Below are 13,700 nucleotides of genomic sequence, written 5' to 3'. Positions count from 1 at the left end.
ACTGCTGGTATGCAGTGCAGTATTTGGTGCCCACGAAGAGGTTTTGTGGCAGATGGCACCTTTGCCTGGTTTGGGATGGTGATGTGGAAGTGCAGCTCAAGTTCACAAGAGGATTTAATGACGTGGAGGTGTGACAGAATTTGTTGCTTCACATCTGCCTGTTTTAGGTGTTATGTACATGAAGGGGTGCAACATCCAGCTCTTTGGTCTTTGCGAACCAAGTCCTTTTTTAATCCAATGCTTTTTTGTTTTCTGTTTAATTGTGAAAATTGGGCATTATGCCACCACACTAAAGCAATTATGTAGGTCAATGGTTAGGCCTAGTTCCCAGAATGAATTGCATTAACAAGAAGCTGTCGGTATCTTTCATTTATGGTTGATGCAAAATTTAACCAGTTTATAGAAATTTCTTGAATTTCCTTTTAAACACAGTACAGTAAAAGGTGTTACTGTGTCATCGTTTTCGGCAAAAAATAAATTATGACCTAGAGTTGTTGTTTTTTTACTTCAAATTCAAATGTTGGAACGTATGATATCAAATACTGTGTCACAAAGTATTCCTTTAACCGTATTGTCAGACTTATTGCGGATCGATTCCTGACTGACGTCAACCTCCTTCCCGTTCAGGAAGAAACTCCCCTAATTTAGAAAGAGTGCTGCTGGTTTTAGCCTGTCGCCGGACATCAAAGAGGATTTAGCTGGTCCCATTTAAGACTACATGTGGTGTGTAGAACCCAACCAAGCCAACGGGTCGCTGACTGGTTGACCCACCCATGGATGAATCCTCAAAGTACAATGGTCATTATCTTCCAATTCATTCCCCTTCATCCCAGCTTATTGAAACACTGTGCCGTCGGCTCATATGTTCTGTGATCCCACTCAGATTGCGTTTTAAAAGTGCTACACGGTGCAAGGACATAGTGACTTTCGCTGTGATTACCGGAGAGCTAAGCCATACTGCAAGCCTCTTATTCCCCCAGCAGCTGGATCGAGCAGTAAAAGTGACCCGTGAAATCCCCACTGAAAGTTCACAGTTCAGATCCGCTGATGAATGAAGAGATCTCGGCAGACTGCCAGTCTCTATAATGTCGAAGGGTGGACAATGGATGAAAAATGTCGGCATCCAGTTGCGGAAATCAATGCCTCTTGGCTAAAATAAAGCTGATAGGCTAGCATCAGTTTAGCTTAAGTTACGGTTCCTTCTGTCGCTCTTGGCTTGTAGAAAATACAACACTTTTTGGTTGTACTAGTTTGCTTTGTAGTCTGATGTTGGGATCGGTATAAGGCCCCCTTAAGACTAAACCAAGTATAACTGAGTTCATTAACTTCCAACAAAACCTATTTCAAATGTGGGTTTCTCGCGTCATTAAACCTATGTCTCTATGTAAATCTCTATCTATGGAGGGACACGTGTATTTGTTTACAAATGATAGAAGAAAAAGACTCAAAGCAGATCTTAGCTGCCACAATGAGAAACAATAGCAGTTAACATCAGTTCCAAATACAAATAAGTCTCATTTATGGGGATTTATCCAGCAAATCAACAGAATATGGAATACGTGGCATAAAAAGCAAACCTTTTTATACGCCGCATCTACTAAATATAAAAAAAAGTTGTATTAAATCTTAAAAAAGCCACCAGCCCCATTTTGGGGCTCAATGACCTCAGCCTCATTGTCGGACAAATTTGGGGCATGCTGGGTCATGGTTCCTGCTTCTGCGTCGTCTGATACAGATCTTGCGAGTTCTCCCTGCTGCAGTCTCCAACGTCTAACAATGGAATTGTTGATCCCAAGTTTGAGTGCCGCTGCTTGGTTCTCCTTTTCAATGGCCACGTCGATAGCCTTTAGTTAAAAACATGTGTCAAACATGTTACCTTGTGTCTTTATTTCTGGGGATGAGCGATATGGGAATAAATCCCAAAATCAACCCCACCCTTATTTTAGCCGGCTTATATTGGCTTATAACCTGCATTTTACAGTACCTCAAATAATTTTATTATGGCGTTTACCGGGCGAGAACTTGAGTCTGGAAAGTGTTTAAGAGGTCTAACCACTAAAAGTGAAGGTCCTGAATCTAACCCTGACGTCATTCTTTTTTGGGCAGGCAGGGAATCTGCAAAGGTTGCAATCTTTTTACAAAGCGGTTAATACATGTAAATCATTCTGTTAGTTTTGTTTGAGAGCAGAATTTGAGGATTTGTTATTCAAAAAGTCGTCAATTTTATGAATTTATAAATTAACTCCAGAGGTAAATGATAACTCTACCATAAGAAAATGAATTTTGCTCAAATTTTAATTATAAACTGACTCCTGGTTAGTGACTCCTGCTGTTGTTGGTTTAGAGCAGAGGTTTTCAACAGGGGGTCCGCGGAGGTACTGTAGGGAGGGTCGCGAAATTTTTGGTTGATAAGACAATTTTTTTCCCCACAAATTTAAATGTCTTCAGAATCAGAATTGTATTTATTGTCTTCTTTATTGTTACACATTAACATAATTCCAACATATTGTAGCGAACGGACAAATTAGTGGAGAAGACATTATCTTTCAGTCCGCAAAACACACATCCAGCTTCCCACAGCAGCTCTCTCAAGCTGGGCACCGGTTCACTCACAGCTCCTTTCATGCTGATACGACAGCAGAGGTACCAGCCAATCAGATCACGTTCATGCTCACGTAAAAGCGCAAAGCTCAAAAATAAAAGATGGCGGACGAAACTCTGTAGAATAGGGGGTCCCTGCTCCATCTCGTCATCAGTTTGGGGGTGCTTGGCCTGAAAAACGTTGAAGACCCCCAGTTTAGAGGACAGGAGACGGAAAAGTGACCGTTAACGAACATGAAAGTAGTTTGGTTTGAAATGTAAATATCTGTTTTCCACGAGGTCACGAAGCGGGAGCTGGTAAAGAGAGCCAATTTTTGAAGCTTCTCGTAAATTATTTTCCAATCATAAAGAGTACTTGGCGTACTTGTATGAGAGATGGACGATTACTGTCAGATATGACTGTCCTGAAATCCAGTATTTGGTTTTAGCTAAAAAGTAAATTATGTTTTCAAGTATATGACTGACATAATATCTATGATGATGTGTTTGATTATTAATCTTATTTATTCATGCACCAGTTCAATAACCTGGTTCAAAATGGGTCAATTGCTCGGCATTCTGGGTCGCTGCTTGCAGACAGACTACCTCACACTGAGCCTGGTGGGAAGTTCATCTGATGAACGGCTGTGGAGAAAATCAAAGGACAGACAGTCCGAGATGTGTTTCATAGAACCCAAATAAATACTCTGGACTATATTTGCTTCTAAGGATTTATCCATTTGCAGACAGGCTCAACAACTGTGCGTGTGAGTGTGTATGTGAGTGAGTGAGTGAGTGAGTGAGTGAGTGAGAGTGAGTGCTCAGTAATGCATATTATAAGTCCTCATCCTCATGTGCATTATTAACATTTCGATGGACATAAGAGCTTGGCATCCTTCAAAGTGACCACCCCCCCCCCCCCCCCACCCGATAATGGTTTGGAAATTGTTCGCTCACAAAGTATTGCATTGTTATGATATTTTATCATGGAACATCGGACGTGCTTTCTGGGCCAAAGCTCATTGGTTGTGTGAAATAAGAAAAGACCTGCACACATGTGTCCGCAAAGAAAAGGCTCCTTTTGAGAGGCTGACTTGTGCAAATACTGCTGATATTGGAAACGTGAAGTATTTATTTGCTGCCAACGACCTTATTCTCCTTTGTTTACACCACATGGTAAACTTAATTTATTGTGAGGAAATAACTGTGCCATGTTTCCACAGGTGATGGCGTCCCAAAGGAGAACAGTCCCTTCATTAACAACACAGACAACGACAAAGGCAACAACTACGATGGCACCAACATGGCGCTTTTTGAGGTAACCGCTTCATTCTCCGCTGGATGGAGGCCTTGATCATTGAGGCGTGAAGTTGTATGTTACACGTTGCTCAAGCCACAATTTTCCCCGACCAATCACTGGCCGTATTTTATCTGCATCAACCAAAAGCAACCTCTTCTTCTGCGTAGGGAAGAGTGTCTTAAAACGTTCTCCTTCGGTGCAATTGTAAAGATAAGTTTATGTTTCCACATTGTGGTCCATATAAAGCAGGGTATGCTTTAGGACAGGGCTACCCTGTGATTGAAAGGTCTCTAACAGTACCAGAGTTGTATACGTCACTCCTTCACAGTCCATACTTGGTCACCGGTTGCAACAAGTCAAGACGGCCAAATTACCAAACTAGAGGCTTCAGCGTCGCAGTCCACAAACCGATGTCCCCTTGTTATATAAATTCTATGCCCGTAATGTGTGAAAGATTGTCTTTGTCTCTAGGCTACATAAAAACTTGATCAATAGAAGCTGACATGAAAGAAAAAATAATACCTCCCCAAAATCCCCCAAAATATGTTTATATATATTTATTGTGTTCCAGTGTAACTCTACTCTCCTTCTCTGTTTGATGGTAGATTACAGCCTATAGCGTAGTCTATAGTGGCGTGTTAATGTGCGTTCCTTTTTATTTTATTTTTACGTCATTTTTAAAATCCTCACTAACATTTGCTCAGCAATTAGACTCTAGAGAGTCTAATAGACAGATCTATTTCTGCTCTTCTCTAATTTCTATGCTGAAGAATCTGGCTAAAGAACCTGGCACAGAAACCAGGAGGTGAATCTTTTCTTAGCGCAGCAATGCGTCATTCAAAGAGTTTACTCACCTTCAATACTGGTGCGCTCCATCAAGAACTCTTGGTTGAACTCTTTCCAGGTGCTTTGCTCTGCCATTTGGCAGACCTTTGCACTTTGTGGTCACAGGCGCTTGTGAATAATTAATCGTTTTCCCCCCTCTGTCTGGATGCAGCTGTATCCGAGGTTTGCAAAAACGAAGTGAAGTGCTTTGGCAAATATCGCATCTATAGTGACTATAGGGGAGGAGGACAATGGATTTGATCAATTGTAATTCCTTGTTATATGGGGCTAAAGGAATACCAATGGAGGATTGTCAAAGTTTGGTATTTTTGTCTTTTTTGCAGGATGAGATTGAAATAAATCCCATGGTGTCGTCCCTCCTCAACAAGCTGGCAAACTACACTAACCTCACTCAGGGCGCCCAGGAACATGAGGAGGCCGATAATGATGAGGGGCCCAAGAAAAAAGAAGTCAAGGTAAGGCATGGGGCCTCAACGCGATGGTTTATCAGAGCTGCGAGTTTTACGGTTAGGCACTCTACAATTGTACAATCACGGTAAAAATCTGTAAAACCCACTAATCTCTCATTACTTAGGGAGGGGGGCTTCACCCTTGAAACCCCATTGTTTTATTTATATCTTTTTGGGGGATACGAGTAAGTACAAATCCAGTTGGTAAGCTTGTTTTGCTTCAGTTATTGCTTTTGTTCTTGAAAGTGAAGTAAGTGAGTAATTGGACCCTTAAAGTTCCTGAGAAACCTGTACCTGGTCTCAGTTTGATACTGATAATATTCAAGATGGCGCCGTTGATGGCCGCCACGGTGCTTCGGTGCGCTTCGTTTTCACCGCCAAGACAAATTCCTTGTATGTTTGACATATTTTGGCTAATAAATGTTTCCTGATTCCTGATTCCTGATACCTCTTTATAAGCTTCAGTAAGAAACAAGACAATCCGAGGGAGCTTCTCCCCTGCTTCTGCTCGAGACCCAGGACGTACTGCTGTACCCGCTGGAGGGGAAGGGTCTGCAGAACTGGAGTGAACGGGCAAAATGTCACATCCTGCGAGCTGTAGAATGAGAAGCTCCCAAAAGGGATTTAGGTGCACAGAAACACCATCCCTATTGTCCACAGGGAGCGCCAAAATCAACTAAATGAAACAATGAAGAATCGTACATAACAAAACTATATATATATATATATATATATATAGATCGCTATATTTAGTTTGACTAAAAAGGACCCAATTACCCACAGAGAAAAAAATAAGTAGCCCCCGTACTAACATGTGGCACATAGATAACTTCAGTCCCATACCAGTTGCTCCATCTTGTCCCCCCCACAAAGAAGTGGCCTCGGTAACCCTCCAATCAGCTCGCAGGAACAGTCATTTTTTTAATAAGTCAGACACCGTCTTTGTCTGAAGCAAAAAGAATGCTAGCACTGTACATCTTGAGCAAGATGGTACAAAGGTCTTCTTTTGTGTCACAGCCATTGATAGATTTTCTTTTTGTGTATTGGTCAGTGTTTTGGTTTGTGTAAATGTTAAACTGAGATGTAAGCGACACATGAAAGATTTGGGGTAAACAAAAACATTTTTTTAATTCTATTTTATCCGCAGTCTTATTCATTGCAACCTCTGCAAAATATCATTTTCAGTGGCAAAAAGCGGCTGATTTTGATTAATGCCATTTTTTTGCTGCTTACTTTACATTCCCTGCACCCCGACCCCTCCACAGAGCCCTCAGATGGGGACCTTCATGGGTGTCTACCTGCCATGCCTCCAGAACATTCTGGGGGTCATCCTGTTCCTGCGACTCACCTGGATCGTAGGCACTGCCGGCATCTTGGAGTCCCTGGCTATTGTCCTCTTGTGCTGCTCCTGTGTGAGTCTCAACCCTCTATTTAGCCTTATCGTGCTTTTTAACAAACATCTTAAAAAGTGGAGCGGAGAGGAGGGTTTGAACCTGTGCGGCTCCACTCGTTGACGTAGATCAGGGGTGTCAAACTAATTTTAGGTATGGGGCCACATACTGTCCACTTTGATGTCACGTGGGGGGTCCATATGTTTGACACCCCTGACGGAGATATTAAGTGTCCTTTATCAAGGATTTGAATCTATTAGAGCAATGACATGCACAATTATGTAAGAATGCGCAGTGCTTAATCTACACATCCAGGTCTTTGATGTGTTACGAGTGCATTAGCACACCCGGGGGAAAATGTTTCCATGGGTGTTTTAGTGCCTGGCGGGCGGGGAGGGCAGATGCAACTTTGAATGGCAGTCGTTGGGCCGACAGCAGTAATGAGTGACAGGCAGGTTGACTCAGTGGTCACTGATCCTTCCTATATTTAGCCACTGTGACTCCCCATTTCCCATTCGCTCCCAGCCTCTAATGGCATGTGTAATCCCTCTGTCTGCAAAGTATCAGAAACATAGTGGCATGCACACACACGGTGGCTATATTTGCCGAACCCGCGGCAGACAATAGATTAATTCAGATGAATCAGGAAAAGTACCAAATAAAACTCCAGTATCTCAGTCCAAGACATTTCACCAAATAGCAGACTTCTAAAAGTATGATGTTTCACTTACAATATTTCCAAAGGAATCTGAAATGTATTTTCATTCTCTTATTATGAAAACAGTTTTCCCTGAAAGAGTCCATTTTCATTTATTCTAATCTAGCTGCAGTGCATCAAGCGCTTGACCCTCAACTGCATCGCTGCCGTTACATAACAAGAGAGCCAAGCTTAGTCAAACAGATTAATGTTCATTTTCTCCGCTCAGGCTGCATGTGACTTTGCACTGATGGTTCCACATCAGCTACCTGTTTATAGGTCAGGTTTTGTGTGCTCTAAATGTCTAACAATAACATGATTTACTGTGTTCACCTTTTTGTTTTCATTCTTCTTTATTAATCTTGACCCAGTTATCCATCCTTGTTTCACTGTTCACATTAAAGCCAATGCAAAGTGTTTCAGTTTTGTTGTAACAACAACAACTAATAATGATATCACAATAAAAAGATGCAGGTCAGCTTTGCCCAGATGAGACCAAGTCTCACGCTAACATGCAGCACAATTTTTTTTTATTTGAATGCAAATAAATTAAACTAAATAGATCTTGTTTATTAGAATAAACAGTCAGTGGAGGACCCCTGGGACCACTCTGCAGAGTTTTAGGCCCAGCCTTGAATATCAAATCAAAGTAACAACCACATGTACGATGAAAATGCCGTTGCAGTTATGATAGTGAAATATACGATAAATCTGGGATTCTTGTGCCCTGCTGATTCAGTTTTTAGGGCTACATTAAGTTAACACAAAAACAATATTTTCAAAATAAATAGTTCGTTGAAGGACTAGTTTTCTTGTTTAACGAGTTCGGTTTTCATGGGTTTTATCAATAAATATCAGTAATATTTATTTACGAACTAGCCTCCTGTCCCTCCAGGGGCTGTATTTGGAAAATGTATTCAGTCACAAATGTCGGGCAGTGTGATTCTGTCAGTTTGGCTTCAGGTGGACCATTAAAGAAATACGAGGCCCCAGAAGAAATTAAATGCATATTTTCTTGTTAAGGGATGACCTGTATTGGTCATCTTCGAGCTGTGTGGTTGTTGGACCTTTTTTTGGTCTGACTGGCATATGGCTCTGGTTGAATTTCTTCTACAACCCACTAAATCTTGTAGAATCTGGTAGAACAGTGTCCACATGGGAATTTTTCAACCTTGAGGTATTTTTCAGCACTTCTCTTTGCCAGCTCTTAGCTGCTTTACATTTCAGGGGAAGCGGAAACTAGTCAGCTAATTGGCTTTGCTCCATTTTGTCTGCTTTTTTTTTAACTGGACGCCCGGCACAAGGTTTATCTTGGTCGTGTCCTTGTCCCTCCTCGTCTTCTGTTCTCTCACCTTCATGCTTTCTCCTATACCTCTTTCTTACACCCTTTAAATGTCCTCATGTCTTTCTCTCTCTCCTGTTCTTTGTGCCTCTCATCTCGTCTCCTCGCCCCACCCGTCGTCTGGACGTGCTTTAAATATCCTCTTCCGACTTCACAGAATCACTATGGGAAAAGCTTATATCCGTTACAAATCCGAAAGATTAGAACAAAATCCCCTCATGGAACTTGTGACTGGATTTATTCCAGACCAAGGCCTCCAAGTTCCCTATTGTCTGAGAAATCCAGAAAATGAATTCTTAATTATAATGGAATTATTAGGTAGCCATGAAAAAATGAGACTTGAAATAATTATTGTCACATAAGCATTGTTCTCATGCCTTCTTCTTTACTGTCCTCTGTCAACAGACCATGCTGACGGCCATATCCATGAGTGCAATTGCTACCAATGGCGTTGTGCCAGGTAAAACGCTTTGGTACTCAGACATAATCTCTCAACTGCTGTCTTGCACGTCATGTTGCTAATTTGACTAAACAATGAGCAGCACACTGAAAAGAAAATCTTAGTCCAGATGACCAGTGTCCGCTCAGAGAATTGTCCTTTCTCTCATTCTTCTCACTCCCACGATGCTCCACCTCACTCTCTTCCAGCTGGAGGCTCATACTACATGATTTCCAGATCTCTGGGCCCTGAGTTCGGTGGAGCTGTAGGTCTCTGTTTCTACCTGGGAACGACCTTCGCGGGCTCCATGTACATCCTTGGTACCATTGAGATTCTGCTGGTGAGTGAACACTGCGTCAACTGCTTCTGAGAAGCCGCCATCGTCTAGTACTGTGTCTCCAGCGCCTACGTCTTCTTCCTCCTCCTCCACACAGACCTACATCGTGCCCAAAGCAGCCATCTTTGTGGCAGAGAAAAAGGAGGACGAGGTGAACGCCCTGCTGAACAACATGCGCGTCTATGGCACTTGCTGCCTCGCGCTGATGTCTGTGGTCGTCTTTGTCGGGGTGAAGTACGTCAACAAGCTTGCGCTGGTCTTCCTGGCCTGCGTCATTCTCTCCATCCTCTCCATCTACGCCGGTGTCATTAAGACCATCTTTGAGCCACCGGACTTCCCGTGAGTCCAAGCGATAAACTCAGATGTTGTATAACTGCCAACAGTTTCCGTGTGACACACAAATAGCATCAGACTAAATTTGTGAGCATTTCGTTGACCATAAATCATTTGATAGATTTAATCTGTGACGTGTTTTGAAAGTTCTCTGTCCTTTACCACAGTGTTTGCATGTTGGGTAATCGCACTCTGCAAAACAACAACTTCGACACTTGTTTAAAGACGAAGATCATTGACAACCTGACGGTCACCACCAAGCTGTGGAGGCTGTTCTGTGACGGGCCGGAGCTCAACGCCACCTGCAACGAGTACTTTGTCCTCAACAACGTGACCGAGATGCAGGGCATCCCTGGACTGACCAGCAAGGTCATTTCAGGTTGGAATACAGCGTTTGCTCTGGAGGTATTCGAGGGAGTGTGCAAATGTGGTGGCCACAAAACTTTGTTTTTTAATAGGCTCCCTGACCTTTTCCTTCTAAAATCCTTTTTAGTTTTTGTTATCCGCCCATCATACTGGACCCAGATATGTTTTGTGGCTTAGACGATGTTTGTTAAAAACTCCCATGCCCACCCTTCCAAAATCTTAAACGGCTGTGATGATAAACTACTCTAAACCCTGCATAAGGGTCATAATATAACATGAATAGAATATGACAACAGGAAAAAAAAAAGATTAGTGACATGTTGGATTCCGTCCTATTCCTCTGGTTAAGTGGGCTAAAGAGTGGAGCTGTAGTGAACATCAAGGCTATGATGGAAGACCATAGCCTCTTTTTACCTACAACCAGTTGCTTGACTGCTGCGTCCTGTCTCTTGTAGAAAACATGTGGTCGGTGTATGGCCCTCTGGGTAAGTTGGTGGATGACAAGAAGCTGGAATCAGTTGGTGTAGGCGCCTCTGCTCAGGACAAGTACCTGCCCTATGTGGTCAACGACATCACCACCTTCTTCACGCTGCTGGTCGGCATCTACTTCCCGTCTGTCACTGGTGAGACTGACACACACACACACACACATTGTTATCAAAACTGACCAAAAGTTGTTTCATATCTGAAGATTTTCTGTTGTGACCCACACCTCCCCTTCCACCCCCAATCTTTAGGTATCATGGCTGGTTCAAACCGGTCCGGTGACTTGCGGGATGCTCAGAAGTCCATCCCAATCGGAACCATCTTGGCTATTGCCACCACCTCCTTCATCTGTATCTTTTAAAGCTTATATCAGAAAGTTGTGGCTACAGCTGTGGGTTTAAATATGCCATACCAGAAATAGCTACACGGTTTATAAGTTGGCAGAGTTACCATTGGAACAAGATTGAAAGTCTGCCAAATGGCCTAATGGTAGAGAGCAGGTACCACCTGAAGGATTGTGGGTAGTGTGTATACCTTTTAGCTTTACAGCGATGTAAAAAGACTCACTGGGCCATTGGTGTAATTTACTCTCCTAAACAGTGTTTTCCAGACGTCACCTGCGTAATTCTGTTCGGTGCCAGCATTGAGGGAGTTCTGCTTCGAGACAAGTAAGAGAATCTGTGTCAAGTATGAAAGAAAATGTGTTTTCATACGCTATCTGAAGTAAAAATCCGTACACATCCTATCGTGTCGGTTGTGTTTCCCCTCTTCTGTTTTAGTATCCTAAGGGGAGATGGATAAGATTATGTAGTCGCTAAATGCCCTCATCAAAAAAGGTTCAGATGTTTTCCTTACAAATATTTTGAGTCCATGTGAATGGATCGGTGTACCATCGCAAGCACAGCTAGATCCTGAGTTCTGGAAAGTAAAGTTAAACCATTTAAGTAATTTGCCTCCTTCAATAGAGCTCTGTTGCTCCCCCAAAACTCAATCTGATCAAAACAGATCAGCCACACTGTTGCACTGGTTGCCATGCTCCTTCATTGCCATGAAGGTTGGGTTACTTTTATTTGTACCCATAATGAACACACACATTGTAGTTAATTTTGATCACTTTGCTCTTTTGGGTCACTTCAAAAAATAAAGAATAATAAAAGTAGACAGAAAATATCCAATAGACCGTTTCTTAGTTCTCCCTCTCTCACAAAAGGCCTTTATATCGTTATTTGAAAATATTTTTGAAGCAAAGTAAAATGAACTCCTCTTGACCTGTTACAAGTGGGCAGTTTAAAAAAATACATTGTTTGTCATTGGTTTGGATCTTTTCAAAGGAATTAATAATATTATCAGCAGACCTTTAAAGTGAATTGAAATGGTGTTAACATACCGACATGATAAATGGCTGAATTGTTGTTTTTTTGCATTTGATTGCAGATTTGGTGACTCAGTGAAGGGTAACCTCGTGATAGGCACGCTATCGTGGCCATCCCCCTGGGTCATCGTGATTGGCTCGTTTTTCTCCTGCTGCGGGGCGGGGCTGCAAAGTTTGACCGGCGCCCCCCGCCTGCTGCAGGCCATCGCGCGAGACGGCATCGTACCTTTCCTGCAGGTCAGGCACTCGCAGTCGACAAAAATACGATCAGTCGCCCTCAGCCTGATGTATCTGCATATTTAATGTCACACTTGACTTGTTTTAGGTGTTCGGCCATGGGAAAGCTAACGGAGAACCCACCTGGGCTCTGCTGCTCACGGCGGGTATCTGTGAGATCGGTATCCTCATCGCCTCCCTGGACGCCGTGGCCCCGATCCTCTCCATGTCCGTATCTGTTGGCATTGACAAGTCACTTGCCGTCTCTCCATTAAACCAGATCAGCAGATCCCTTGAGCATTTGTCTTATTTATTTATTATTTATTTTCGTCCCGCCGCAGGTTTTTCCTCATGTGCTACTTGTTTGTCAACCTGGCCTGTGCACTGCAGACCCTGCTGCGGACGCCCAACTGGAGACCCCGCTTCAAATTCTACCACTGGTGGGTCATGAGTTATTCTGTCCCACAAGTATATAATTTATATTTATATACTTTCCCACATTGAAAGAAGAGAATCTTTAGGAAATTACTAATACTAAATTGAATTTAGCAAAGTCTTCAAAGTTACTTTGAACTTAGTCAAGTTACTTTCACTCACTTTTCATTGATCTCTCAGGCATTTTTAAAGGTTCAATATTGAACTGTACTACGTTATAATGTCTAAAATAGCCCAGGGACCTATGTTTATTTTTTAAAGATGCTCTTTCTAGAGCTCAATCTTTTGTAAATGTAAATTTTAAGCAGGTTAAGGATTTGAGTGATCTCATGTCCTCAGCAAACATTAGCTACAGCTGCGCTAACGTGTTTGTGTGTGTTTCCTCCTGAAGGGCTCTGTCCTTCCTGGGAATGAGCTTGTGTCTTGCCCTCATGTTCATCTGCTCCTGGTATTATGCTATTGTGGCCATGGCCATCGCTACCTGCATCTATAAGTACATCGAATACAGAGGGTAAGAATGGCTGTGTATGTTATGCTGTGTTTTTTTTTTTATCGGTGTGGAGTAAAAAGGGGAAATAAACTAATTTAAAGATAAAATATTATAAAGAGAGAAAAAAATGCTTAAAGATACATACAGGTGTTGTCTTGATATGTCTTGATATACCTGCACTTCAAAAATATCAAGAAATATCAAAAACAAGAATAATATGCTGCTTTAAATGCAGAATTCACCTGAGCTACTGAGGAGAAGGAAGAACAACAAGGTTCCCTTTCTTTTCATAATAAGTGAACATCCATTGAGGATCACCCACCTCATTCTAAAATGAGTTTACTGCAGTTTGTCTCCGCCTGTGAGAACACTGTGTGATCCTTCAGATTAGGTTATTAAAGTGTAACCTAACAAAAGGCCCCTTGGATGATACCAAGTTGAGCTGCTGACATGACTTTTTATATACAGTGATCCCTCGCCACTTCGCGGTTCACTTATCGCGGATTCGCTATTTCGCGGATTTTCATATTGCATTTTTTTTTTTTTTGGTGCATTGTGCTCTGCATTCTGATTCGCTAAAAACTCACTCCCGAGCCGTTCATTACAGTTCTCCAACGTAAT

General features: G+C 42.3%; 1 protein-coding gene across 11 annotated transcripts in view; it reads left to right on the top strand.

Moving 5' to 3' along the window:
* slc12a7b (solute carrier family 12 member 7b) overlaps nucleotides 1–13,700 on the top strand; it is a 59,335-nt gene that overhangs the window by 34,226 nt on the left and 11,409 nt on the right. For all 11 annotated transcript variants that reach the window (XM_040166740.2, XM_040166744.2, XM_040166742.2 and 8 more), the window contains 14 exons: nucleotides 3,804–3,898; nucleotides 5,050–5,181; nucleotides 6,441–6,587; nucleotides 9,011–9,065; nucleotides 9,254–9,384; nucleotides 9,479–9,720; nucleotides 9,882–10,093; nucleotides 10,536–10,703; nucleotides 10,818–10,916; nucleotides 11,177–11,234; nucleotides 12,001–12,175; nucleotides 12,264–12,382; nucleotides 12,496–12,594; nucleotides 12,981–13,100. In XM_040166740.2, coding sequence (XP_040022674.2) covers nucleotides 3,804–3,898; nucleotides 5,050–5,181; nucleotides 6,441–6,587; nucleotides 9,011–9,065; nucleotides 9,254–9,384; nucleotides 9,479–9,720; nucleotides 9,882–10,093; nucleotides 10,536–10,703; nucleotides 10,818–10,916; nucleotides 11,177–11,234; nucleotides 12,001–12,175; nucleotides 12,264–12,382; nucleotides 12,496–12,594; nucleotides 12,981–13,100 — 1,852 coding nt within the window. The remainder of the gene's footprint in view (nucleotides 1–3,803; nucleotides 3,899–5,049; nucleotides 5,182–6,440; nucleotides 6,588–9,010; nucleotides 9,066–9,253; nucleotides 9,385–9,478; nucleotides 9,721–9,881; nucleotides 10,094–10,535; nucleotides 10,704–10,817; nucleotides 10,917–11,176; nucleotides 11,235–12,000; nucleotides 12,176–12,263; nucleotides 12,383–12,495; nucleotides 12,595–12,980; nucleotides 13,101–13,700) is intronic.

Source organism: Gasterosteus aculeatus, chromosome 21, assembly GCF_964276395.1.
Source record: "Gasterosteus aculeatus chromosome 21, fGasAcu3.hap1.1, whole genome shotgun sequence".
In the NCBI taxonomy this organism is placed as follows: Eukaryota; Metazoa; Chordata; class Actinopteri; order Perciformes; family Gasterosteidae; genus Gasterosteus; species Gasterosteus aculeatus.
The sequence above is the reverse complement of the archived record's forward strand: the minus strand, read 5'-3'. Positions and strand labels throughout refer to the sequence as shown.